Raw genomic sequence first — 26,483 nt, forward strand, 5'->3', positions numbered from 1 at the left:
CGCGGGTTTAACATCGCGGGTCCGGAGCCTTCATACCGCAGATGGAAACAGATCTGCAGATTAATGCTTTCAAAAGAGACATCCGTTGGTGACTTGCAATTTATAACTTAAAGTCCTAATATAGAATAGTGAACTATTAACTTTCAGCCAAGAACTGCATAAACACACCGACAAATATACATTACAAAATTGATTAATGTTGCAAAGAGGGTACATTTGGCGAAAAAAACGATTCTTATTATTAAAGGAAGCTCCCAACTTTGCTGTTTCTTTTTCGACTCTGCGTTTGTGCTTCTCCACACCAAGCATTCTTAAACTACTGCCTACCAGTATGGGTGACATGCGACTCCTACACTTTCACTCCTTTGGCTTATGGGCAAAAAAACATTGTCGCACACGGCGCAGTCAGCACTAAAAGCTGACTGCGCAACGTTTCTTTCCGCCGGCAATTACCAGGCCTCACAGAAATGTGTAGAAAACTCGTGTGATGAATTACCATCCTGGAAAGAGATCAGTGTTTTGTATAGTTGAGGTTGTGACCTCTGTGAAGTTAGTGCAGAGGGTTAATATGCCTGCTGCAAAGAACATGTACGAAGTCGATTACAGAGTGCATAGGATGGAAACAGATCTGCAGATTAATGCTTTCAAAAGAGACATCCGTTGGTGACTTGCAATTTATAACTTAAAGTCCTATTATAGAATAGTGAGCTATTAACTTTCAGCCCAGAACTGCGTAAACACACCGACAAATATACATTACACAATTGATTAATGTTGCAAAGAGGGTACATTTGGCGAAAAAACGATTATTATTAAAGGAAGCTCCCAACTTTGCTGTTTCTTTTTCGATACAACTTACCGATTCACAAGGAACGTAGGGCTCACGTCTGGCCAGCTGCAAAAGTGAGGGGGAATGGCAGGAGGCACGCTGGCTGACACCTTTTATATTCCACCCATACGTTTTTACAAGGGTGACGGTAAATTAGTACATTACGTATGGTTTGATATGTACGTATTTTGTGGGAATAAATACACAGCCAAGGGTGACGGTAAATTAGTACATTACGTATGGTTTGAAATGTACGTATTTTGTGGGAATAAATACACAGCCAAAAAAAAATGGAAAAAAAGGGGAATAGAAATAAAAGAATTGCCGTCAGGGTTAAGGGGAGGGGGCGCAGGGACGCGATAATATTGCTTGACAAGTTTTCCTTTAGCATCATTATTGCACAGCATTCAATGGTTTACTGATTTTAATAAAGCAAAAATATATTAATGTTTCTCTGTCAGCCGGAGCCCTTAGGTTTGATGTGGAACTGGGGTAGGTGGGACAAGTGGATTTTACAGGACATGTAGATCTCAGTGGCATTTTGTCCCTTGGACAACTAGATTATTTGGAAAATTCCACACCCCTGAGCAACACAGACTAAAACATCTCTCATAAAACCACCAAAGAACTTTCTAGCACACGATAAATCAGCCTAAAAAGAAGGAAACCGCACATGGAGATGCCTATAAAAGAACCTGCAATTTTTTGGGTCAAGCCTAGAGCCAGAGCACATGTGCTGCTCTGCAAGACTTTTAGCAGAGTATGGAATACAAGCCCCGCCCACTCCCAGACACTTGTTTTAGTGGACTACGGAATAGGAGCCCCGCCCACTTTCCACCCATATCGGTCATTGACCTTCCTAAATGCTGGATTGGATTCCGATTCGTAAATAGGCTTGTTAGTCCCTCCTTAGTACTGCCTTGTCTTTATTTTTAACCTCCAATAGCGACTGCCCCTTTTACTTTGGTTGTTACACGGTACGTGTTATTTAGTCTGTAAGCACTACTTTCTTTATTGAGTTTCTCTTATTGTAGGCAGCACATGGGCGCCCGCTTTCAATACCAACATGGGCGCCCACTTTCAAGTTAACAAAGGCGCCCACGTTCAATAACATGGGCGCCCGCTTTCACTTTAACACGGGTGCCCGGTGTTCTCAATCCCCACCCACCCCGTCCCTGATTAATCTCGCTCCATCGCCCTTGTCTGTTTCACCCCCTCCCAACAACCAGACCTAAAGCCCCACCTCCTCCACTATACCATCTACGTTGCCGATATTCTAGCTTGTTACAACTGTTGCTCATCAGCCCCACTACATGACTATCATTATCATGTTAAAAATGCACAAAGGTGGGCAGTCATGTGCTCGGATCATGATAAACTGATGTAAACAAGCCATTAAACGTGCTCCCTTTCTTACTGCCTGAAAGCAACAGTTGAAAAACACAGCATAGGTCAAGCAGCACAAGCTCCCGTCTGCCATATTAATCTGTCCCAACACGATAGATATGGAGAAAACCCTAGTTGCGGTCAGCAGCAGGAGAGTTTTACATTCAACAGCTGTCAGCCTTAAAGTTTCAGAACTGTCAGAAACCGATCTATTATATATTTGCGATGAGAAGGAGAAGCAAAAATGTGTGGACGTAGTGGGGCTGAAAAGCACAAGGTGAGCTACCAATCACAGACCAGCTCATCATCCGGAAGAAAGATCCCAAAGTTGAACCAATAGCTCTCAGCTGGACTCGAGCTTCGAGTGAACCTGTGCACGAACCCCCTCAAAACAACTATTATTCTGAGATGTTGTACTCCAAAGCATTTTCACCATTAGGAATTTGGAGTTACACCTCAAGAGGAAAGGCAAGATACTTCTTTTCCAGAACCATATCTGAGCTGGAGCAGAACACTGATTAGCTTTAAAATTAAACACCTTATTTTCAGTCAGGAGGATGTTTGGAGCACTTATACTGAAACATCAAGAAACAGTCAAGCGGCCGGTGGAGGAGAACTGAATAAGTCCAAGGAGAGCTCTGTCAATCAGTCAGGTCTCCGGCATTCTTAACGCTATAAAGCAGAGTTAAGTGAATATTGCAAAGGAGCTGGGAAGGCGCCTTTGGCCCATTCGAACAAAGGTTTTCATTGTAATAACAAACACGACAAAACAGAAAGCAAAGTCTATCGATCTCATCTGGTGAAGTGTTGCTTTGTTACATCACTGATGCTTCACATTAATACTTTCCTGTTTTCGGAGTTACTCATGCCACAGATCATCCTTCTATGTAAAAGAGTTCTGGATTATTCAGGTTTATTCAGTCTTATTGTGTTAACCATTTGACAATACTTCAATTAATACAGGTTAATAAACATGTCCTGATTCCCGAAGTCAGGGCACAAGTCCTAAACAAGTAAATACAATGCATTAGGTGTCACATTACTGAAAGTTTGAGCTACTGTTGTTGCAAATAATAATGCAACGCCAGAGCTCAAACTTAAGGTAATGTGAGAACTATTGCATTGCAAATGCTTGTTTTAGTTCCAACTAGGAACTAGTGATTGCCTCCGAAAGATCAGCCTGTTGATGAGTAATTCACTGTGCTAAGAATAGATCAGTGTGCAATGCGCTAACCTGGTAGATGTTTAAACATTCTAGAAGAGGCAGATCATACCCAGGCCTGGACTTCAATCAACTGGTAAGATGTGCTTGGCTGAGAAATGGAGTGCTCGCCCCCGCCTCCCCACCATTTGCATATATGAAGACTGGGGAAACAGGCTGAAGTGGACAACAGTAATGGTGACTATTTACTGTTGCAGTGGTAGCAGTGAAAAACTAGTTGCACATCCTATTACAAGTATAAGGCAGTAGTAAAGAATAACTGGCACCATGACCCCAAATATATATCTGAAAAAACAATGCAGTGCTCTAGCCAAACCAAAACGCCCCCTTGCTACCCTAGGGTGTCATATGTGGTGTCTCCATGAATTAAGTTCCCACTCCAGACACAAGAAGAAAGGTTGGAGGACACTCGAAATCAGTTACAATAATAATCATGAAGTCTATAGAAGGGAGTGAAAGAGCAAGTGCTCCAATATATAGACACTATATTTGTTGATAGCTTATCATGGCCCGACAGGCTACTGAATAACAGCTTTTTACTGGACCTACAAATTGGATTTGGAGCAATTGGGCTTTCACTCCCTTCACAACCTCCGACATACCATTCCCTTGTCAGACCATTTTAATTTTTCCATTGTATGTTCAGTTTTCATGGTTGATATTTTTGTAAGTTTGGATAAAAAAGAAATTATTTTAGTGGCCCTTCTTTTGGTTTCTACAGCACAAAATCTATAGTATGCAAACATCGACCATATACATAGTGCTACATGAATAAAAAAACACGGGTTACAATTTTACTTGATTTACAGTCTATCATTTGTTTCCAGGTATTTTACCATTATTTTTTGATGATGGTCATGCCCCAATTCTTTGTAGATATATACATACTATATATTTTCCCTATGTGCACAGGTATTCTTTTTCTTTAGTTTCTCTTATCACTTTGAGACTACAGATCTTAAACAAGTGGGAGCATGTCCCTGTTCGTCTAAAGACAGTCACCCCCTCTGATCTCACAATGTTCCTCAGTAATTATCTATTGAGTTACACAGAACTATGGCAATTTTACTACATAAATTATTATGTATTCTTTGTTATATTGCAACCCTGATAAAAGTCCGACAAGATAAAACTTGTTGACTGCACTGATCACCCTATGTAATCAGCTGTTCTTTCATAACGAATTATAAGTAAGACCACCTGTGAAGAAAAAGTACATTAAAATTGATGGACTGAAATATATGCCTTGCATAGACTTCATGACTATTTTTGTAGCCGATTCTGACTGAGGACCATTCTATATTAGTTACAACCATAGAGGCTTCCAAAATGCATGGGTAAATTCATTTATCAGACTTTGAAAACACTGAAAGTAAGGTTGGTAAACTCTTCAAAGTGAATAAGAGTGAAAGTATCCAATGACAGTACACTGCAAATCAGGTGCTTAGTACAGATGAAGGCGCCATAAATGCCCCATCAAATCAAATGTGATCTCATACCGGGGCTTTGGGGGGCATATTAGGTGGTGGAAGTCACTAACAGTAAAAGCGATTTTAATTTAAAAAAAGCAGAATACTGTTTTTTTGTGCCAATTTCTTGTTTCTAGAGAGGACATAGCATATCTATACACATGAAGAAAACCTTAAGTACACCATTTGTTTAGAAGTGGCTTCTTGAGACCCTGGGAAAAACTATATCTAACTGCAAGCATGACGAAATAATCCAACTTCAGTTCCTCTGCCACAATTTCCAATACTGGCAGCAGACCTCTCCTGCCTGCAACCTTCGCTTAAGGGCTAGATTGACTATTCCACAATTCCCTTTCACATTTCTGCATTAAAATACTCTTACACAAATGTGTCCAATGACACACAGCAGCATGTCCTAGCTGTTACGATCCAAAACCAAAATCTATAACACATTTTCCTGACACATTTTCCTTGATGATCCAAGCTCCATGCTCCTGACCTTGGGCAACAGTAGCATATTAACCAGCATCAAGCAAGTCAAATCAGAATCTGACACACACTGTTGTGCATATCTCAACACAAGCAACTACCTCGCAAGAAAGCATGGGCTACACAAGACTCAGACTCGGTCTCGCCACATAGCGAAATCCAATTAAAAGAATAAAGGTAATGTGGACAATCAAATGCAAGGATTTGTTTAGTACATGCTGTGTGTACATAAATATAGGAACGTGTCTGTAGCAAATTTGGCGGCCTCGTGAGGGAGAATGTGCTGACTAGACATGGTGTAATACTATGTGTTTCTAAACATGTCTGATATATGTTTAATTTAAAATCACATCCCTATAGGCACTGTGGTCAGCAGACCCCTTAAAGGGTTAAGACGTCACCGTTTGGTGACATAACCGTGTGAGCGAGGCAAGACTTTACCTAGAATTAGAAATGAATATTGAGTAAGAGGAACCTGAAGATAAACTACCTCAAAACTATGAAAACACTGTAAAGCTATTTTTTTTTTTTTATTATTAGTTTAAAAAAATACTTTGGAAAACAAACATTGAGAAAATGTACTGAAGTAAAGCCTGTGAACGGGTTTGGGATTAAGGATACAGAGGTTATGGGTGAGGGGGGATACAAGTTATGAGTATAGGGCCCATAGTTTGGGAGAACAAAGGTTAAGGATTTGAGATGCTTGCATTAAGGAGTTAAAGGATAGGAGTTCGGACATAGTCAAGGGTTTGTGGAATAAAATTAAGGGTTTGAGATTTGACTTAAAGTCTAACTGTTTGGGGTGCAAAACGTAAGCAGTGGTGTATAGGGCAAGAGGTATATGAATTAAGGAGAGGTTATTACGTTTAAAGGTGTACTGTAAAATGTTTGCTATATAGGGTTGGATATTTAGATTATGGATACAGTGTAAGGGGATTGCAGTATCGACAGGGCCACTGGAATTATGCAGCAGGGGCGCACCAAATTATGCAGCAAGAAAGGGCAAACTATGGAGCACAATTAGGCTTTTTATAGTATTACTTCATTATTCTGTATTTTGGATGCATGGTGATACTATCCATGCAAAGATTTCACCTCCTTAGTACTAGTTTAACTACGAAATACAGAAATAAGCAACCGAAATATGACCAGTTAACCTTTTGTTTAGGGCCCTCCACTGCATGCAAACACGTTGCCACGTTTTTATTAATTTGTAATCCGTCAGTGTTAGAAACTTTTGTTGAAATCTGCAGATTATGCATCAGATGATGGATTATGTACAAAAAAAAAGCACAATTATGCAAAAAACAAACAAACTGCAGACTCGCATAATTCAAATGTATACAGCTATAGGGCTAAGAATTGTGGCATTGGGTATAGAGGTTAGGGGAAGGGGTATAGGTAAAGCTGTAGAGTATAGAGTAACCGGTATAGGTTTAGGGTTTTGGAGTGCAAGATTAAGTGGCTGGCAGTTAAGTGTCCTCGACTTAACCTCGGACTTATTGTCGGGATCACAGATGGAAACGTGTTTAGTATCAAGAGTGTTGGAGAAAGTTTCCGTCATTGTTAAGATGCTTTTTACAGCAACACGGTGCTTGATTAATTTCCATGAAAACACTTGCAATTGCGCCATATCAAAAATGGGGTGTTAAAAACAAACTGATACCATTTATCAAGGATTATTTTGTATATTGTACTTCACAAAAGGACTGGGGTATACATTTATTGGATAAGCCCAGCTGCCTGAAGGTAAGCATCTCTGGAAGGCATTGTTGGAACTGGCTCCAAAATTGAGCCAGGGTTTAAGTGCATATTTTAAGGTTAAACCGAGACCAATTTCCACGTTCGCATCCGTTAGAAAGCTAGTTTTTTGCATTCCAGTGATTGTGCATCTCATCCGAGCGTAAATACCTTAAAAAGTTATCAACGTTTACAACGTCCCAGAACTCCTAGTAAATCATAACTTGTGTAACCACACTTTATTGATGAGATTTTTGAACCACCAGTGGCTGTATGTACGTTTCAGTTCCCACGAAATAAAGTACACAGCTGCAGAAAAAGTTATAACAGGATGTATATATGGGGGTTTATGCCGTTTGTGACCCTCCTTTTAAAGTGAATTTGCTATATAGCGCCGATTATGCCCGACCCCCGCGTTTAGGAGGTGTTGCATTATATGTTATACTATGGTCAATAGTAAAACAGAAATTAGGGGGCTGCGGTGACAACAACCAGGTGGGGAGTCATTGTGTGCAGCCTGCAATTATGCATTAGTCATTTGGGGAGACAATACACGCACTCCAATAGCATAATCTGAGAGCGATATTTTCAACTGTAGCTTGGTTTCAAAACGGTATTAGGTAGAAGGAAAACTGTACATATATATATTTGCAGGTAAAATAAATGTCTCAGAACCGTCAACTCTAATCTCAGATCGAGGTCTGCTATTTTTCAATGTATTCCATCGAAAAAGACCTCTGGCCCCCAAAGTGCTAACTGGTGTAAACTATAGGATGTGAGGAGAGGGGATGCACTGCTTCGCGGACTGGAAACAACGTGTTATAGAGTGCATTGGTCTGCAAGCATGCTGGGTTGGGGCCTTTACAGGAGCACTGAGTGTATGCATGTCTGCATATGTTGTTTATGTTAGTTGCCGCAAGGAGACCGATCAATATGTACCAGGGGTTCTATTTGATACTGCGGAGATACGTATTAGCAAACATCGATTCACTAACCAATCAAGCCACATAACCTACTAACCGGTCTATCAATTCATATGCCATGATTGCACTAATCCATGAATATTCCTGCGGCCAGACACGCTTACTGACAGTGCCTGTACAGTAACTGATACGTGCACCAATCAAGCCACATAACCTACTAACCGGTCTATCAATTTATATGCCACGATTGTAGTAATCCATGAATATTCCTGCGGCCAGACACGCTTACTGACAGTGCCTGTACAGTAACTGATACGTGCAGCCGAGTCAAGTCTGTCTTGCTCCATTAGCTACCCATGCTGTCACTATTAGCACGGTCATTTCACTACACAAGAGGAATACCGAGCATCATTAACAATGCTGGATTTATCACTGCTGGAACTACTTTTACGCAGATGTAATCTTGCAAGGGCACACTGCATATACGCGGTCACACAAGACATAAAAAACAGACATCACGATCAGCACTTTCGAAAATGGATTAGTGTATGCCAGAACAAACGAGAAAACGGACATTTACACTTTCCTGGGCGCTAACGACGTCCCTATACAAAGCAATGACTTGACAATTATTTTCAGGATGGTGGCCATGTTTGTTTTGCATCAGTACAACAGAAATAGAAATCGAATACAGGCAATTGAAAAAGATGCAAATAAGCCAGAAAAGCCCGATTGGAGGCGCAGAGGCAAGGCATATATTTAGTGCTAAGCTGCAAACGTACGATTGTTCAAAAACAAAGAAATACTGCACAAATGCCGTTAATATTTATTATTCGTGTTTGAAAAAGTAAACTATAATCCGCTGCATTGCCAAACACCACGGTGTTCCCTATAACAAGATACAAATGGCCACTGCCGAGTATAGGGCTTTATTCCGCTAACAAAGAAAGGAGGATAGATCTAATAGTTAATCTGGCTGCAAGACATATTCTTTAAAGTCTCCGACCCAGAGTTTACAAAATATTTCAAACAAGAGGCCTGTCCCGGGATAATAGGCACATTCTTCACAAGTCGTTAAGCTGGGCTCTACAGTCACTTATTTTTCAATGACTTTCAATGCCAGTTAGTCACTTTACTCAGACGGGCTTGTAGTCCAGCTTGGACTCGAGCTTCTTGGAATCGGCCACCTTGCGCACGGCCTTCATAAAGTCCTCCTGTACTACGAAGTCGTGGTCAGCACGGATGGCAAACATGCCTGCCTCGGTGCAGACGTTGCGCAGGTCGGCGCCGTTGAAGCCATCTGACAGCTTCACCACAGCCTCGTAGTCAATCTCGCCGTGCTTGGAGATAGGACCAGCGTGGATCTTGAGGATATCAAGACGGGCCTGCTCGTTGGGCAGCTCGATGTGAATCTTTCGGTCCAGACGACCAGGCCGCAGCAGCGCCGGGTCCAGCGTGTCGGGCCGGTTGGTGGCCATGATCATCTTGACACGGTGCAGAGTATCAAATCCGTCCATCTGGTTAAGCAGCTCCATGAGGGTGCGCTGGATCTCGCGGTCGGCCGAGGTACCCTCTGAGAAGCGGCGCCCGCCGATGGCATCGATCTCGTCCATGAAGATAATGCAGGGCTGGTGGTCGCGGGCATAGTTGAACATCTCGCGGATTAGGCGTGCACTTTCTCCGATGTACTTGTCCACGATGGAACTAGAGACCACCTTCAGGAAGTTGCAGTCGAGCTGTGTGGCTACTGCGCGCGCCAGCAGCGTCTTACCAGTGCCAGGGGGCCCGTAGAGCAGGCAGCCCTTGGGCGGCACGATGCCCACACGCTGGAAAAGCTCCGGGTTGGTGAGTGGCAGCTCGATAACCTCGCGCAGCTCCCGGATCTGCTCCGAGAGGCCCCCGATCTCCGAGTAGGACACGTCGCCGGGGTCCTCGTGTGACATGTTGTAGACCAGAGGGTCCACCTCACGGGGAAGATAGCGCATGACGGTCAGGGTAGTCATGTCAAGGGCCACGCGCGTTCCAGGCTTCAGCTTGGTGCGATCAAGCTGCCTGCGACAGCCCACCACATAGCGCGGCCCGTTGGTGGCCTTAACGATGAACTTCTCATCCGTGAGCTGCTTCAACACCTCGCCCACAATCTGGCCTACGCTCTGCAGAGCCTTTAGATCGTTCTCGGACTTCTCATACTGCTTGGTGAGCTCTCGTAGCTGCTCCCGGAGCTCCTTCAGCCGCCCATCGATTTCCTTATGCTCCAGCAGCTTCTTGCGGTAGTCCTGAAGCGCCTTTTCCCGTGGGTCCGCCATGACAGTGAGCCAGCAGTTGACGATCTGGCCGGCAAAGATGCGCGCAGGGCATGCCGGGGAAAAGAGGAATACAGAGAGGCATGCCGGGAAAATAACACTCTTTGTGAGTCACTAGCTGAGAAACTGAAGGCGGGTGCCAGACCAGTGGTTTAAACATGGAAATAAAAGAAAGAAATGACAGCCTCAGCTATCTGCGAGTTAGCATGTCACGCCCACTGCTCTAGCCCAAATCAACGCAACAGCGGCGTGATTTAAGAAAAGGGTTAATGTTTCATAATCGACACTCTTGAAAACAATCTTTAGTAAGCAAACTATTCTTCTTTTCATTGATATCAGCATTAAAAACAGCTATATAGTTTTCCGTGAGATGTCATCGTAACTGAAATCTAGCTGAACCACATTAATGGATAGAATATCACACGGATTCTTCCCTAAAAATAATGACACACAATAAAATTAATAGAACTGATCCAAATCCAAGACGTGCATCAGAATGAACACGCCTTATGATCAATAGTTACCCAATACTGCCGTCCAAAAATACACTAATGGGCTCTATATCGAGATGCATTTCTACTTTTTAATGACATGCTGTATATTTCAGATATGAACTTGGAGCTTGGTGTTTCTCTTGGTTACTCTGTTTTGCCGTACAACTCCCTCCCGGAAAACTAGTCAATTTTTTGAGATGGGCGTTGTATTCTCGTCTAGGGGGTTGGCGTATACAGTTCAAAAGCCTAGACCGCGACGGAACCGTTTCGAACAGTGACCATGTTAGACGTAGCTCAACGAATTCACGTGCTATTGGGTGGGATTTAATCAGGCAGTTGTTGCCTTTTTTTGTTTCCACTGCTCTGCCCTTCCAGTCCGCCCCTTGAAGACTGTAGTCTGTCTTCTGCAGGCTTCGCTGAGGCAGAGTTTACGGAATCAGGGAGGCAGAGCGTACATTCAGCATGGGCTATCCCCTCTGCATATATGCCCGGCAAGGTAAGAGTGGAACAGTGTGGCAATGCTAGTTTCTGACACAATTGTTTCACTTTGGCAACTTTTACAGTGTTGTGTTTTTATTCTTTACATCTTGTCAGTTTGCTTTACTATTGCATTTACGGTTTGTTTCAGCTTTTGCACTCACTCTAGCAGCCACATACAACTAATGCATCTATTGGACATTGGGTGTGTAGATAAAGCTACCGACCTTTGGCAGCCTGCCGTGGGGCTGCTCCGAGGCAGATGCTGCTGTTTAGGGGATACTCATGATCACCTCTTCTTCTGTCATTTCACTGCGTGCAGTACTTTGTGAGCCACGCAGGGCTCTTGTAACCAGGCATCTCTAAAGTTATCTAATGAGCTCTCACGTTGCACCGCAGGCAGCAACAGCGGCGACTACTCTCTCCCCCTGCTGGTTGTAGCAATCTGGGGGAAAGGTCATACATGCGCAACGTTGCAAATCTAACTGTTGACATTAGAGGCAATCGCCCTGTTTACGTTTTGTTAGTTTCGTGATTAATGTGCCCTATTGTACTGTGTTCGTGCAATACTCGTACACGATTCATATGCATGGCGAAGAAAACAACGCCCTTTAATGGTTAACCGACCCGAACAAGCGCCGGATAGTAAGGCACACGCCTGTGTATGTGTCCCAGCAATCATTCGCAGTATTTTAAGAAATGCAATGATTTTTATTTTGTGGTAGTGTTGGCCATTTGTGTGTGTTTTTATTGTGCATCAATAATAAAATACAAGTGTGTAACTGACACAGTGCAACTGCCGTTGAAACAAATTCCCTATGATGTGTCGAAATGACTTTTTCTCATGTGGTAACTAGTCCTCAAGTTAAGTTTAAATGCCACCTTGTTCAAGATGGAAATCACCCTGGTCACTTATGCCCCTGTAGAGTATGTTAATGTATCTTTAAGTAATGTCCCTTTTCTATGTCACATACTTATGGTGCATGTTGTATTCCATAGCGTGCGCTCTTTGAAGGTATGTTTGGGACGCTTGAATGCAGCAATATTACTCTCTTTTGCCACCACTACCTCACCACAAAGACACCACCGTGAGGGGAACGGACTTCAGCAGCAGGGTCTCTCGCTCCAGTTGCGCGGGAAACGGTGCCGGGCACTGACGGGACTACATCCCCCAGAGTTCCCAGCGAGGCGCCATCCGCTTGCATCATCTAGGGGCGCCGGAGGTCTTTAAAACCAACGGACTGGGCTGGGCAACCCCTCTATAGTTTCCCGCACACCACTTCATCTAAGCCCACCTTGCAGCTTGTTCTATTGGCCACTATTATGCCACCGAAGGACAGCAAAGCCAGGGCGGCAAATGCTCATTTCACGGGGACAATGGACCAATTTGTTACTAAAGTTAATTGTGTCATTGATCAAGAAATAATGCTTCTGGAGCGCCGCGTCTCCCAGGATCTGGCAGCCGCCAGAAGGTCCTCCCTGGGTCACCTTGTTAATGCTCGGTCACCAGCACGTCAAACTTTATCTCCCACAAGCTCAGCCAGATCTGACACAGATCCATCAGCCCAGGAGCTGCCAGCTAGCGGAACGGTTGCTGATACTTTAGTGGAGGACCAGTCTTTGGTCCTCGACTCTTTGTTATTGTCTCCTTGCCCACTGCCGTCTGCCCCTAGCACAGCCCCGGAGTGTAGCACCAGGCAGCTTCGGGAGCGTAACTTGGGGGCTATTCCCAAAACAAAACAAGGGCGCCCGCCCAATATTGGCAGAAAGGGCAAACAATCCAAAAGCAAACATAAGGTGCCAAATCAAATGGGAAAAATAAATAAAACCCCTGATATCACCGAGCAACCCTTACAGGGGGCCCCACTGGATGACTCTGTCCCCCAATCTATTTTAACATCAATAAGGATAATGAGCCAGGAGGAGGGAGATGGGCAAAGCGTAGTGGCCAAGGGAGGGACCCCTGACCCATTGCGCTTGCATGACATACGGGATTTAATTAGGTCCTCTCTTTGTCCCGTGCAGGACAGATTACTCAAAATCGAAAAACATCTAGCCAGGATCGAAAGCATCCTAGGGGGTCTGTCCATTGCACCAAGCACCACTCCTAGTCCAGAGGCCCCAAACCCATCTGCCAACCCTAGAGCTAAGAAAGTCCCGTTGGCCCCTAAACCTTTACCACCAGCCCAAACCGAAAGCCAACCCTTAATTACACCAAACATCCCCATCAGAGCAGGCAACCCAAGGAACCCCATCTTGTCCAGTAAAACAGATTCAAAAGAGGTTGCTAGGCCCTCAACACCAGAGTCTATAACTATGGCTAATACTCCCAACTTACCTCCTGAAACAGCCCCATATGTTGTAATCTTGGCAGGAGTGCCCGAATTGGAGAGTAATGCACTTGAGTCACCCGCAACCCTAAGGAATAGGGTTGTGTACTGGCTCAACACAAATAGACCATTACCTCCCCACATCAGCGCCAAAATTCTTATGGTACGACGGGTTCCATGGGTAGGCCATTTAGCCAAAAACATAAAGGGGGATTGCATCCTAATTAACTTCAAGGACACCAAAACAGTTGAGTATATTTGCAACTAGAGGTCGACCACCATAGGATCATGTATTTCAACTCTCCCCTTAACCTATTTTTATCCCCCTGGTCATTTCACAGAACCTTGGACAGTTGTACATGGAAAAGGGAGAGGCCCTCCACTGGGGAGTCGGCTTATACATCTGCCACCCTTAGACTTTATTCCTACAGTAAATCGTTTTAGCAGTCTTGAAGCTGTCGATTGACTGGAGGACAATAAAGTTACCCCAGCCTCTCCTCCGCTTCTCTCAGTAAGTTGTCCCCTAGAGCCTACTTCAGTGACTGAACATTTGGGGTCGAATTTATCAATCATGTTAACGAGCCCGACGAGGTCCAATATTAGTCCTGACCCCCCTCAAATTTATCCCTCAAGTGCTTCAACTCCCGGGGTGTTTACACCTAGTCTTCTCAAGATTGTCTCTTGGAACATAGCTGGTTTACGCAACAAGCTAGATCTCCCTGACTGGAACGCATTCATAGAAGAACACGATATATGTATCTTCCAGGAAACCCGGAGTGTCGATCCAATATATAAATCGGGGTTCTGTTGCTTTTTTATACCAGCTATCTCGTCAGGCCGTGGGCGCCCCTCCGGGGGCCTCATGGTTTGGATCAAGGCGGATCTCAACCTAATCGTCACCATTCACGGTCGCTCCACGCCTGATATAATGAGACTCACTATCAAAGACACTCAGAACAGTCCACCCTGGGAACTTCTCAATGTTTATTCTCGTGGCACTCAAGGGGGTGCTAAGTCGCTTACCATTACAGCCCTTTCAGAGATACTCTCTGCATGCACCTCGAACTCTTATCTTCTTGTTGCCGGTGATTTCAATTGTTCTTTTGAACCACTTGCCGCAGAAGATTTATTGGGCGCACATGACGAGGACACTAGATGGAATATCCCTTTTCTCTCCTTGAACCCCGTTAAAAGATGGACTCATGCTGTAATTCAAATGAATGCCATAGTGTTGGAATTCGGTTTAAGAGCTGTCAATGGGCGCACCCCTTCTGATCTAGTGGGCGCTAATACTTTCAACAGAGTAGGCAGTCAAAGTAGAATAGATTACATCCTAATTGACAGGAGGGGATGGAAATTTGTCGTTGATATGGTTGTAATACCATCAACATCCAGCGACCATAACCCCCTGTCCCTCACCATGCGTGAAGTCTGGCATAGACAGGCTATTTCCCCTCTACCAGGTACACAGCTGTTGACCAAGAAGCTTGAGCCTTCTAACTGTGGTAGATCCCTTAAATGGTCCAAAATTGCCTTTAGTGACACTAAACTTCTTGCGTTGGAGAACATCCTCGCTGATTACACCACCAGGCTTTCTTCACTATCCGAGGACAACTCTAGCTATACTAAAGTCTATGTGGATTCTATGAATGCAATTGGGGCATTGTTTATTGACCGCAGGAAAAAACCTAACTCCAGAGTTGAAAAAGAGAATGATTGGTTCAATAAAGATTGCAGAACTAAGAAAAATCGCCTAATTTCTGCAATCAAATCCAATAATCCCGGTGAGGTTAGGCAAGCGAGGTTGCTTTATAGGCAAGCCCTCGCATCTGCCAAAAAAGCCTGGGAAGAACAGCGCTGGGTTTCACTGAAATTAGCGAGCCATGCAAAAAATGGCGAGCTTTTTTGGTCCATCATGAGAAGATCATCCAGCTGTGCCCAGGCGCAAATCCCTAACCACATCACGGATGGGGAATGGTTTAACCACTTCAAGAACCTGTACGCAGGTCCTGAGGTTGTGGTAGACCAGCCAACCAGCCCAGGGTCTGTAGTAAAATTCCATGATCATATCTTGTTCCCAAGTGTTGAGGAGAAGGAGGTTCAAATTGCAATTGACAAGATTGTATCTGCCAAGGCACCAGGTCCTGACGGCATTCCGGGAGACCTTTTCAAAGCGAATCCAATAGGCTGGGCTGCGTTCTTTACTATTTATATCAACAGTCTATTGAGTGGATCCCCGGTCCCGGAGTCATGGAAGGGTGCAGAAGTAATCCCCATCTTCAAGAAGGGTTTAAGGGGAGACCCGGCGAATTATCGCCCAATTAGCTTAATCGATTCTGGCCAGAAGTTGGTCGGCAGGGTACTTCTGGAGAGGATACATTCCTGGGTGGACGAGAAAGGGATTCTAACCAAGTTCCAGGCGGGATTTAGGGCCTGCACCAGCACCATTGACCAAGCATTCAGGTTAATGCTTCTTTACTGGAAGACGGTTACCATTGGCAAGGGTGCTTTATACCTTGCGTTCATTGACCTTAAAACCGCCTTCGATTTGGTCCCCCGCGATCGTCTGTGGTCGATTTTGGAGGAGTTGGGCATCCCTTCCTACATCTTGAAACTCCTCATCCGAATGCATGAAGAGAACTTTGCCTGCATTAGATGGGGGACACAGGGCCAGAAAACTAAAAAAATTCCAGTGAATAGAGGGGTTCGACAAGGGTGTGTCATGGCACCAACACTTTTTACACTATTTGTGAATGGCGTGGTCTCTTTTCTGCTTGAAGTCGAAGCGGACGTTCCCGCTCTGGCGGGTGATAAAGTTCCCGCACTTCTTTTTGCAGACGACACTTTGCTAATATCAAAAACTCCGTCTGGTTTACAGAAGTTGTTACAGCGCTTCTCTCTGTTCTGTGAGCAAAGAGGCCTCGTCATCAATACCGCCAAGACTAAACTCCTCTATTTCAATCCCTCAAAATCTTCTGGTTCTATTCTGACCCTAGAAGGGAAACCTCTTGAGCGCGTCGGAGAGTTTTATTATCTGGGAATCAGAATCTCCGACAGGCTCAGATGGCAGCCTCATATAGATAAAATCGCACTTAAATCTTAAAAGAGTAATTGGTGCCTTGGGAAAGGAATTCCGGGCCTCTACCTCTAAACCTATTACCCCAGTACTAAACATCTATGCTGCAAAGGCGGTGGGTAGCGCACTTTATGGCGCCGAACTATGGGGCTACAGCTGTGTTGACTCACTGGTGACCAGCGAAAATAAGTTCTTTAGGGAACTTGTATCACTCCCCAGGGGCACTCCGACTAAACCACTCCTTAGCGATTTTGGTAGGCGCTCAATTAGGGATCTAGCCACCCTTCGCCCTCTGCTATACTGGGCGCGGCTGTGGCGAACCCCTGAGCTCTCTAACTATGCTGAAGGGCTCAGGGAGGTTATGAACATGCAAGGTGCCCATAAAATTGAGTGGCTCACAAACACAAAAAAACTTCTGATCGCAACCGGCCTTACAACTGTTTGGCCAGCGGGGGCACCATTATCGAAGATCGAAGTCAAGCGAGCCTTTTGGGCTTGGGTGGATGCTTCGGAACAAAGAGATCCCAATATTGGAAGGCTGACAGAGGTTTTTTATCAACACAAATCAACTATCCTCTTAGAACCATACCTTGACTTCATCACTAAGCCCAGGGACAGGTCGCTCTTTATTCAGTTTAGGTTCGGGACGCTCCCATTACGTAACCATACTAGTAAGTGGAAACCCCCCCACAAGACCATCCCTGACTGTCCATTCTGTCCTGGTGCCACTGAAAACGTCTCCCATTTCTTCTTTGCATGCCCAGCCTATCTATTACCTAGGACGAAATGGCTTAGACCCGCCTGTTTACTCTTAGGAACAAGGGATCACACTGTCGCCATGCGAATCCTTAAAACCACCACCAACACCACCTTAGTTTGTGGAGTGGCCAAATTTCTAGGTTGGGCATGGCTAATCAGGCAAAAATCTATCAGTTTTAATTAAATCTTTTAAATTACTGTTTTTAATCCCCAAAGCTGTGAAATTTAATACATTTTTTAGATATTTATTGCATATTTCAAATTGGATTTTTCTTACGACATGTTTTAAAAATAATGAATTTGTAATTGTTTTTATGTGTCTTGTGCTTTTATGACATCACGTGTCGAAATAAAGCTTTGTGGGATAGGTATGTTTACCTTCAAGGAGGGCACGCGTGCTGTGTTTGTTACGGTTAGAAGTCCTAGCTGATGAATGTCATTCAGCAGTTGGACTTCTTCCCCTACAGACATGCTCCAGTGATTTCCTTTGTCTTCAAGAAGAATAAATCAACTTGGATCAATATATTTTCATCTTGTAACTTTATTCAATTTTGTCTGATGTGCCCGGATCCACATCTTTACATTTTGGCGACGATTTATCAAAGGAGGATTTCACCAGATTTGCACACCCTACCTCTGCTTAAAAGGCGCTGCTTGTTGTCGGCACCCGCTCCAGCTACGTTGTAATCTTTTCTGCTGTTCGCTGCCACCTGTGGGGAGCCCGTGGCGGAATTTTGAGTGTTTGGCCTCTTCCTGGCTCACACTCATCTGACGCCCTCACGCTCCTACCTAACAACGTGGTAACCTAGCAATGAGCTGCACAATAACAGCAACGCTTTACATCATCGCGTTCACGTACGGATGTCACCGGCGGCCATATTCAAAGAATCAACAAGTGTGTTCCATAGCTACGGAGTCACCGATCAGCTAAATTACGATCGGAACACAGTTTCTTCACACGGGCTTGCGCAAAGTGTGTATCCTTCAGCGATATACACGCTAAATATGCTAATTTGAAGATTAAAGCCTGCATTTGAAGTATCTTAAGAAAAATACATTGAAAGAGAAGAGAAAGGAATTTAAAAATAAATAAAAAATAACATCTGAAGGTACTTTTAACTTTATTTATACAATACAGGAGAGGGAGGAAAATAATAACATTACAAAACATATATATATATATATATATATATTATTATTCTACAATTTATATATTAACAATAACACACATGGTAACACAGTAACTTTATTGAGAGCATTTCAAAACATTACTTTATTTTGCTACAATACAATTTAATGGCAACTAATCAACAAATTGTGTTACTTGAACAATTTCTCCCTGTCTCTGGCAAACCCAAAGAGATATGGAAAACTTAGTTTCGTAGTTTTGAGAGTTATTTGGTTGCAATTGATGCTGATGAATATTCTGCAAAAAGAAAGTTGGCAATTTTGTATAGTCACTTAGGCAAGACAGGACGTGAAATATTTGATAATCTTCCTCCTGGTATTCCTCCACCTGGGAATGGAGATGGATGGAATGTTTCACTGATGTAGTTCAAAGACTGAATAAAAAATTTCTAGAACAACCAAATGTTATGCTTGAACGATATAATTTCATGAAAAGAAAACAAGAGCCAAATGAAACAGTGGAAGAATTTATTTCTGCCCTCAGATATTTAGCGGCGGAATACAACTTTGGTGCTTATCTTGATATAGTCATCAGGGATCAGTTTGTATACAAGTGTTTTCATAAAAAAATACAAGAAAGAATTTTAAGTTGCCGTGATCCAACATTATCAGTCATAGATATGGCTAAAAGCATTGAGCGATCTATTATTTCATCACAATGTATTTTGCAAGAAACAGTTCCCTCACTAAATTTGCAGAACGACTCACAGGTTACTGCTATTACTGCAAAAAACAAATTTGTGAAACCTTTTATAAAACCTTTTCAAAGAAGAGTAACTTCTTCATGCTATAGATGTGGTTCAAGAACACATCTTGGGAACAGTCCTATTTGCCCTGCTCTTGGAAAGAGATGCTCAAATTGTCAAAAGATTGGACATTTTTACACAGTCTGTAAGAGTAAGCGATTTGTTCAAGTCAGTGCTGTTTCCTCAACAGAACAACCAGACATTAATATTGCTTCTGTTGAATCATCACTGCAAAACTTGGATATTAATACTGTTGACGTTTCTTCGCAGATTTTGGAAAAAAAGATAATACTTTCAATTGATACTGATGGAGATTCATGCATGCTTAATCGTGCAAAAGAGCCTACGTGTGAAGTTATAATTAATAACACTTCTTTCAGCATGATGGCAGACTCTGGTGCACCTGTAACCATCATTTCTGATGTTTTATTTGATTTTCATTGGCCATCTCCTTCCATGCAATTACATCCGTTAGATATTGTTCCAAATGCTTATGGTGGCATGGACATCGATATGTTGGGTTACTTTTTTGATGATGTGTCATGTTTGGGAAGGTGCATTTGTACAAAAATATATGTTGCAATCAAAGGGAAGTGTATTATAGGTTGGCAAGACCTTGCAAAATTGGGCCTTAAGCTAGTTCCTGGTTCAGATTGTTCAGTGCAAATTAATGATGTCTCCATTTTATTAATTTCTGAAAACTTGCATGATTTAGTTAGTAGTATTACCTCAGAATTTCCTGAAGTTTTCAGAGAATCAGTTGGCAAAATTAAGAACTATGAGCATTTAATCAAGCTCAAACCAGGTGCAATTCCAGTCATGCACAAATTAAGAACAATACCGTTAAATGTTCAAGATGATCTTAAAAAATTGTTAGATAAAATGGTGTCTGAAGGCATAATTGAAACAACCAATTCCTCACAATGGGTCAGTCCAATAGTCCTCGTTAAAAAGAAGGATTCTAGCATTCGTTTGTGTGCTGACCTTCGCTCATTAAATCAAAATATAATCATTGACTGTCATCCTCTTCCAAAAATTCAAGATTTACTCAGTGGCATTTCCGGGTCAACATTTTTCACTTTACTTTATTTACGGAGTGCATATCACCAAATCCCTTTGTCCCCATCATCATCTGAGCTAACTACATTTATCACTCCATTTGGAGCATATAAATATTTAAGACTCTCTTTTGGCTTGGCTTCTGCAGCCAGTGTTATTCAGAAATTTATGGATGACCTACTTAGAGATATTCCATCCGTACAGGCGTACCAAGATGACGTTCTTATTTTTTCAAAAAATAAGATTGATCATATTCACACTTTGAAGGCAGATTTGTCCCGATTCAAGGATGTTGGTGGAACCATAGGAAAAGACAAATGAAGATTTTTTGCAACGCAAGTAGATTATTTAGGACACTCAATTTCAGAAAATGGAATTGAACCAACATTTTCACTTACCCAGGCAATATCAAATGTTCCAATTCCCTCTGATAAAGATTCTTTGAAATCTTTTTTAGGATTGACAGAGTATTATTCAAGGTTTATCCAGGGTTACTCCCAGATTGTTCATCCTTTACGTACACTTCTTAAGAAAAATGAAAAATGTAATTGGTCAAATGAGCTTGAGTATGCGTTTAACCTAGTTAAAAAAGTTATAATTGAGGCACCTGCATTGTCATCTTTTACTCCAGGATTAAAATGTACAATCTCTGTTGACGCTAGTCAACATGGATTGGTTGCAGTCCTTTGTCAATGGATAGGTTCAAAACAGCACACCATCGGGTTTGCTTCCAGATCCCTAAGTAGTACTGAAAAAAATTATAGCACTATTTAGAGAAAAGCTTTAGCCTGCTCATGGGCAGTTGAAACATTTAAAACTTATATTTGGGGTTCACACTTCATTCTACTTAGTGATCATAAACCCTTGTTGCACCTCCTCAATGGCAATCCATATCTTTACAGCCCCCTGCCTCTCCACTGTTATTATGCTTCTCGTTAGAAATTGGGTCTCTAGTTGGCAGTGGTTTGCACCCTGTCCAAGTATGGGCCCTCACTCAAGTCAGGATAAGTGAGTCACACCGCTAAGTTAACCCCTGCTCACCCCATGGGAGTTTGGCTTGAGCAGTCAGGCATATTGCGGAGGCAATGTGTAAAGCATTTGTACATACAGAAATGTCACTTTATCCCTGTATTCAACCTCCTCGTTCATAAGACCCCAAAAAACGGTCCATCTCAACAATTCAGAAACTAAACGCCTTAAAAAACAGCCACAATACACATAATTAAAAAATTAACTTTCAAATGTGCAAAAACATAACTCATCTAAAAGCGGCGGGATTGAAGCCAAGAGATCAACTGATAATGGGTCCATCCAGTTCTGCCTCCTCCCATGTTCCTTAGCCCAGCTTTGCAACGTTCTCCTACCTAACTCACCAACATGTAGGCTCATATCCTCAAAACATTTTGCCGTATAAAGCTACACCTGCCAGGGCTCGACAAATCCACTCGCCCGCTCGCATATGCGAGGTAGAATTAATAAGGACGAGCTATTTTTAGGTCCTACTCGCCCTTTCTGGCGAGTAGGAAAACAAACTAACTTTTATCCTCTGTATTTAAAAACGGAGCAAATGTGCAAGATAACAAGATTTAAAGGCATTTTTATTGCTCACAAAGCTAATGAGCAATAAAGATGCCTTTAAATCTTGTTAACTTGTCACATTTGCTCCGCTTTCAGAGACGGAGGTCAAGTAGGGTGAAGTTAGGTCGAGGAGATTTTTGAAGGTACTAGACCTGCAGGACTATACAATTTTTCAGATTTTTCGAGCCCTGCCTGCCTATTTACCAGCTATGGTCACCATATCTGAAATACAACTCTTCTGCAGAATAGCCTCATCGTTGGGCATCCCCCATCAGAAACTCCTCCCAAGCTTGCTTGTATGCTCTTCTAGTGAAGGGAGCTTAGGAATTCTCTGCCAGCTTAATTATTCTCAGTCTTCTAGCACCCAGATCTCTAGAGGAATCCCTGTCCTCCGTGCATCTGCTCCCAGTGCCAGTCTATTGACTCCCTGCCACTGTGAACCTGACAAAGCATCCGCAATATCATTGTTCACACCTGGCATGCGTTTCGCTTTGAAAACTATGTTAAATATTAAGCCGCCTAGCATACATTTCTGTAAGAGGCGCAATGGATGAACATCTTTTGCTTACTGACCGTTTAGAAGCAACTAAAGCATCTGATTGTCCATGTTAAAAAACACCTTCCTGTTAGCTAGAGCTTTACTACATAGAGATAAAGCCACTAAGAGGGAAAAACTCAAAGAATGTGATGCTATGCCCCTCCTCTTCCTATTTCTGGGCCCAAATCTCTGCACACTGTTTGACATTCCAATAAAGGCCAAAGCCCTTTGAGCCTGACTCATCTGAAAAGATCTGAATAGGCCATATGCAATCCTCATCCAAAGACTATAATGTGACCTCATTGAAATGTCTAAAAAAAAATGCAGAATGTGCAGATCACCATTGATGGCTGCTGAAATCCGCACTCTGTGATGTGGAAGACTGATCACGGACATAGCGAAACCTAGCGTCCTACAAAACAGCCTACCTGCTTTCACTTGTCTGCACGCAAAATTAAGGTGACCCAGCAACTTCTACCCCATCTCAATTCCATCTTATTAACTGATATGACCTCATCAAGCAGTTTGGACAGCTCTTCTACTTTGGACGTAGGTAAGCAGTCTTCCATTGCTGCAGTACCTATTTGTTGATGTTGTTGCACCAAGGATATTGTGCTGCGAACCTGATGATAAGTGTTAGGACAGAGCGGGGGGCATAGGGGTAAGCACAGCAAGCTTTGAACCTGATGATAAGTGTTAGGACAGAGTGGGGGGCAGGGGTGTTGTAAATTGCAACTTCGATGTGATTAAGCATTTACTAAAGACATGAATTCTCCTCCCTTACACATGTTCCTTTTGTTATGTTGACTGAAGTCTGGACTCCATTTTGTACTGTCATGTCTCCACGTGCTCAACACGAGGAGAGTCTTATCTTTGTGTTAGTTGCTCTTGTAATCTGCCTAGTAACAGTCTATAAATAGTTCCTTTGTCCGTCTGGCGCATGCCCAGACTTGACCACATCTGTTATCAGTTAGTCCTTGCTTGACCATGTTTTCGCGGGCTTAAGGAGTATGTCAGCTCCGCCCACATATCGATCTTGTATTGCAAATGTCCATAAAAGGTAACATTCCTCGTCTCATGTCGTGCCCTCCCACTTATGAGCCCCTCTGTTGTGTATAAAAGGGGACCGTGTATGCAAGTTCTGTGTGCTACTCTATGCAATACTGAAGGGTATTGTATGGATTGTAGGACCACCCTTAAGGGTTAATAAACCTTGTCTTTGTACTTTGCAGTTTCCGTGCCAACTTCCTTATAGATTCCATTGCAGGAGAGCGAACCCTTGTGTCCTGCGGGCCTAGCTGGGGCCTGTACTCATCAGGGGGGTAATCACGGCAAGCTTTGAACCTGATAATAAGGGTTAGGACAGAGCGGGGGGCAGAGGGGGTAAGCAAGGCGAGCTTTGAACCTGATGATAAGTGTTAGGACAGAGCGGGGGCAGAGGGGGTAGGCACTACATATTAAGGGTAAAGTGGCTGACCCAGCCTCCCTTACCCTCCCTCTGAAAAAGTGGGAGGGGGAGAAGGAGGAGAGAAGAGCTGCAGAGCGAAGCTGCTGGCAGACTCTGACCTTGAAGCCTAGAGGTGGGGGCCAGAGGAGCGAGCAGCCCAGAGTAGAAAGGGAGACAGGGACACTTGCTTTCCAGAAATGAAATGCACTTTTCATGCCCTATTGACATACTTCCATGGCATGAATAGTGGTGAGGCTTGCAAACGAGAGAAGAAAGCCATATGGCGCCTCTGCTCGCAAGCGCGTGCCCGCGCACATGCACGCAAGCTCTAGGCCACAGTGGTAGCATTTTCTTAAGCCCTTACTAAAAGTCTCGCCAGAGCACAGCGCATGCACTGCTCTAGGCTCGACCTAAAAAGGTCAATGTGGTATTGGGACCTTCCGTTTTCTCGGGTGCCAAATGTACTCCTGCATATATATGCCATCTTCTCAAAAGCCACTATAGCTCTCTTGCATTCCCTAAACAATGGGTGCCCAACAAACAAGAAGTCATCCAAATAATAAGTAACCCAATCATGACCTGTCCTAGAAGAAAAACACCATTGCAAAAAACAACGTCTCAAACAGTTTACAAGAAATTGAACAGCCCATTGGTAGAACTTTATCCACAAAGAAGTGCCCCTCATAAAAGATGCCTTGGAGTTCTCAATCCATAGGATGAACTGGTAAACACCAAAATGCTGACTTAATGTCACATTTTGCTAACTTCGCCTGCTGCCCACAACTCCTGATCAGGTTGAAAGCCACACCACCCGATGCAAATTCCACCAAAGCATCCTCCCTGGCTAAGTAATCATTCACAGATTTCGCCGCAGGCCATGACAGATGGTGGATCCTCCAGAATTTCCCAAATACTATTTAAAGGCCCTACACCCAAAGGCAAAACCATCAAATTCTCCATTGGCCATTCCGAAAACGGGCCTGCCATCCACAACTTCTTTCATGAGCTTTGGTTGCACAATATCGGCATCAGTTTAGCAGACTTGAAGTTATCAGCAAAATGTCTGCTTCTTAGACCTTGATAACCTAGTCTAAAAGCTTTGTTAAAGCTCCAGGCCAATAAAACTGCATCTTCTCTGATAGGGCAATAGGCTAACCACTCCCCCAGCACCTCTAACTGAACTGGAGCCTCTGTGACCAAACTGCTGCCCCACCACGTTCCACTTCTGGGCATGTGCATGGAACCCTGTGACATGACTTCTCCCATGCACGGCACAATGGGCTGTCTTCCCCCACAACAGGAGCATTTGTGTTTGTATTTAAATAGGTACTTATTGCAGAAATCCGTATTGAATCCCCAGCAGGATCCTGCATTATAAAACTCCTCATCATATCTGTACCATGCAAAAAAAACAAAATCCATTTGCACTTTCCACACAATGTCCATATATTTAAATATGGCTACAGCCCTCTCTGGGTATTTTTCATAGTAAATATTCTCATATCTCAGAAATGCTGTTGTCCAAGTATCCAATGTGATAGGCACATCTGCGTTCTAATTCTCAGGCCTCCTCCTCTGATCCCTATTTGTCCTGTAATTCTCTATGCTGTAGCTTACAGACATCAACAAATTCCCCTCCTCCATATATTCTCTTTTGTAGTTAAGTGTGCCCCCATGGCAGGGCCAGACTGGCCGTAGCAGGCACCGGGTGTTTCCCCGGTGGGCCGAAGGGTGGAGGCCGTTTTTTTGTCAAAGGGGGGGCGGTTTTGCAGCAGTGCTGCATAAACGGCTCCTTGTAACAAAAGCACAGCAGCAGTGTATTCGAAGGGGCCAGCTGGGATATAATTGCCAGGGCTGGCTTGCGATCCCAGTCAGGCCCTGCCTGCCCCAGGGGCATGGAAAGGCCTATATACGGTAATTTTGTAAAATAAGTCCCTTCTGTAGTACTGTCTCCTAAAGCCAAATCTTGCCTCTCATTACCTTTCTTGCTCTGTGTTTGCCTCATTTCCCAGTTTTGTTCCCTATGCATCCAGCCTTCATCTGTACATATTCGTCTTCCTTGGTCTGTTGTGGTTTAGTGGCACCAGGTGCTTCTTGTGAATGTACCAACTCAATGTCAGTAGTATGAATCACTGTGTGAATCTTGGAAACCCCCTCCCCAAGTTCGTATCCTTCTTCGTGTCTGTCCCTACTGCAATCAAGCGCTTTAAACCCTTTCTTGTTTTTGCCCCCTACCCCCTATTTCACCCCAAGCCTGCTACCATTGACGCCTACCTGGTTGAAGTCTTAATTTCTCTTCTCTTGGACTGCTGTAGAGCCCACTACGACTTCCTCATGTTGTCACTCTCTGTCCTCTTGGTTACTAACGCCTGTCCCTACGAATACTGCAAAAAACGAGCCTGGGCAAAATAGTCGGATCCCTTTACCCCC

General features: G+C 43.5%; 2 protein-coding genes across 2 annotated transcripts in view; one reads left to right on the plus strand and one right to left on the minus strand.

Moving 5' to 3' along the window:
• Nucleotides 1-8,872: 8,872 nt before the first annotated feature.
• Nucleotides 8,873-10,427, minus strand: PSMC6 (proteasome 26S subunit, ATPase 6). Its single transcript, XM_085641730.1, has one exon. It carries the CDS (start codon nucleotides 10,362-10,364, stop codon nucleotides 9,195-9,197), a length of 1,170 nt encoding a protein of 389 aa, XP_085497856.1. The 5' UTR covers nucleotides 10,365-10,427; the 3' UTR covers nucleotides 8,873-9,194.
• Nucleotides 10,428-11,088: 661 nt separating this feature from the next.
• The window catches only part of ETFDH (electron transfer flavoprotein dehydrogenase), a 542,885-nt gene continuing 527,490 nt past the window's right edge, over nucleotides 11,089-26,483 (plus strand). The window contains exon 1 of the mRNA XM_085641729.1: nucleotides 11,089-11,351. Coding sequence (XP_085497855.1) covers nucleotides 11,318-11,351 — 34 coding nt within the window. The 5' untranslated portion in view covers nucleotides 11,089-11,317. The remainder of the gene's footprint in view (nucleotides 11,352-26,483) is intronic.

The sequence above is a fragment of the Triturus cristatus genome, chromosome 2_2 (genome assembly GCF_964204655.1).
Source record: "Triturus cristatus chromosome 2_2, aTriCri1.1, whole genome shotgun sequence".
NCBI classification, from domain to species: domain Eukaryota; kingdom Metazoa; phylum Chordata; class Amphibia; order Caudata; family Salamandridae; genus Triturus; species Triturus cristatus.